Source organism: Leptopilina heterotoma, unplaced genomic scaffold, assembly GCF_015476425.1.
Source record: "Leptopilina heterotoma isolate Lh14 unplaced genomic scaffold, ASM1547642v1 Lhet_14, whole genome shotgun sequence".
In the NCBI taxonomy this organism is placed as follows: Eukaryota; Metazoa; Arthropoda; class Insecta; order Hymenoptera; family Figitidae; genus Leptopilina; species Leptopilina heterotoma.
The window spans coordinates 5,736,182-5,738,407 of NW_025110859.1; the positions used below are offsets into that span (position 1 = coordinate 5,736,182).

The 2,226-nt window shown below is 24.8% G+C and overlaps 1 protein-coding gene across 1 annotated transcript; it reads right to left on the reverse strand.

The window, feature by feature from the left end:
* Positions 1-221: 221 nt before the first annotated feature.
* LOC122497930 (venom serine protease 34-like) lies at positions 222-1,849 on the reverse strand. The gene is made up of 3 exons (XM_043605358.1): positions 1,701-1,849; positions 1,267-1,505; positions 222-666 (listed from the first exon to the last, which is right to left on the reverse strand). The coding sequence occupies exons 1-3, from the start codon at positions 1,735-1,737 to the stop codon at positions 481-483; spliced, it is 462 nt and encodes a 153-aa protein (XP_043461293.1). The 5' UTR covers positions 1,738-1,849; the 3' UTR covers positions 222-480.
* Between the last annotated feature and the right edge of the window lie 377 nt (positions 1,850-2,226).

A 2,226-nucleotide genomic window follows, 5' to 3' on the forward strand; every position in this document is an offset into this window, starting at 1 on the left:
AAATTATTATCAAAAAAATTAACTTGATGGCAGAGATAATGTATTAGCTTCATTCATTTTAATGAATTTTATTTGTTTACTTTTAGAAATTATTTTAAAATATAATCTATATAATTATAGTTAATTTGCTTGTTGAATTTCCAAACTTATTACTTATACTATATTTTTTATTTCAATTTGTTGGTGCAAAGGGTAAAACTCTTAATTAAACCTTTATAATGTTATGTTTAATATAATTTTAACACTTTATAATAACTTTTTGTACAACGACCAAATATTATTATTAGTTTAATTTTGATACTATGATATTTGTTATAGAAAGAAAATAAGAATACGTATATTCTTGAACAAATGTAAATTATTGTCGACAATACATTAATGTATCACTTTGTATAATTAATTCTATAATTCCAAGTCATAATTATGATACGATTTAGAAAATATTTTTAAGTTTAAAATATTTGGTGTCCATTATCATTCTTAAATGAGAGACATAGTGCATGTAAATCTTGCTTCTGTGCCTCTTGGAAAAATACGAAATATAACTGTCATGAAACTTCCAACTGACTGCACATCAAGTGTTCCATTTCCACAAAAAAGCAATGGCAGATTTAACGGATTAGAAGGATTTGTATAAATACTTAAATGTTGACTCGCACACAGTAGCTGAAATATGAAATTTTAAAGAAATAATTGTTAATATTTTAAATGAAAAACAAAAGCAATCAATATTTAAAATATTAATTAAATTTTTTGTCGAAAGTTGTAAATTTTTTAATTTAAAAAGCTGAATTTAAAATTCAGATTATGTTTAAATACGTGAAAATAAAAAGATCACGGACAAAAATAGTTGGAATTTTAAGTAAATATCATTTACCTTAGCTAACTTAATTTCTTTTATAGAAATTATTATTAGTTAACGTATCTTATAATTACTTCTTGGGGACAATTCAAGTATTACGTAAGCATTTAAGGGGCAGGGGGGGGGGGGTCTAGCTATTGCTTATTTCCATTAGAAAAAATGGCGCTAATGCATATAAAAAATCTTACATGGGGGATGGGGGGGGGGTCTAAAAACCTGAAAAATATGCTTACGCAATACTTGAATGGCCCCTTGCAGCTAATATTTTTGCTGTGAATTCTAATTATAAACTGTCATAACCAAACATAATCTAACTATTGGATATAAAAATCATTTTCATCAGTGATCACAAATAGAAAAATATCAATATATAACCGAAATATGCAATACATTATTTATCTTACCGATGTTGGTATAATTATGTCGATACAGTTAAGCAAAATTCGAGAACCTGGAGGACACACGGCCCTAAATCTGCAATATTGGGGTCCAACAGAAAAATTTGGATATGGAGGATTATAAACGAAATACGTTTGTCCAAGCGCTATTTCAGTAAAAAAGTTACAATCTGTATCTTGAGCCTTACTTACTTCCAGTAGAAGAAAAAATATAAATAAAAAATAACAAAGTTTCAACGAAATTCCTAAAAACAATAAAAAATACAATACAACAATATTTCTTAATTGCGCACTCTGTGGAAAAATAAATATACATTAGTGTTCAACTTAAACATTATAGTTCTAATAAGCAAATTAAACATCTTAAAACAATTTTCTTTATCTATGACTTCAATTAGAAAGTATTAATAAAATTATTTATTACAAAACATTAGAATTACCTAAATTATAAGTATTTTTTGCCCCTTGATGAATCATTATTGTATAAATTTTTTTCTTTTTCAGTATATACTTATTATTTTCCAATGATTTTCTATTTCCTTTCTTCCTCTATAATATTTAATGGCAAATTAATACTTATTTAAATTGCTGCAGGCTTTCTGTAAATTTCTGTTTAAAAAATTTTAATATATACCACTTCGTGAGGCTACTTTGCATTTTTATCAGATAAAAAATAGCCAAAAATAATAGCTTTAGCAAACATTACAAAATGAAAAAATTTACTTTTTATTAAAAATGTATGTATATAATGAAAATATTATTCATTTACTTTCACAAGTTTTTGCTTAATTTATCAATTTTTTATTTAACAATTTCTCAATTGCTGATTACAGACATAAAATGAATTTTAAAATATTTAAATTTGCTGTCGATAAAAACAATTGAATAAATATTTCACAAACTCCGCTACAAGCCTCTAATTACGAATCTAAAAATAAAAAGTATTTTTTTTTAATCGAAATGTTG

Coding starts and splice junctions, on each gene's coding strand:
- LOC122497930 (XM_043605358.1), bottom strand. CDS start 1,737: ATGATTCATCAAGGGGCAAAAAATACTTATAATTTAG. Junction 1,506..1,700: donor AAAAAATACTTATAATTTAG/GTAATTCTAATG, acceptor TATTGTTTTTAG/GAATTTCGTTGAAACTTTGT. Junction 667..1,266: donor ACATAATTATACCAACATCG/GTAAGATAAATA, acceptor TTCATATTTCAG/CTACTGTGTGCGAGTCAACA.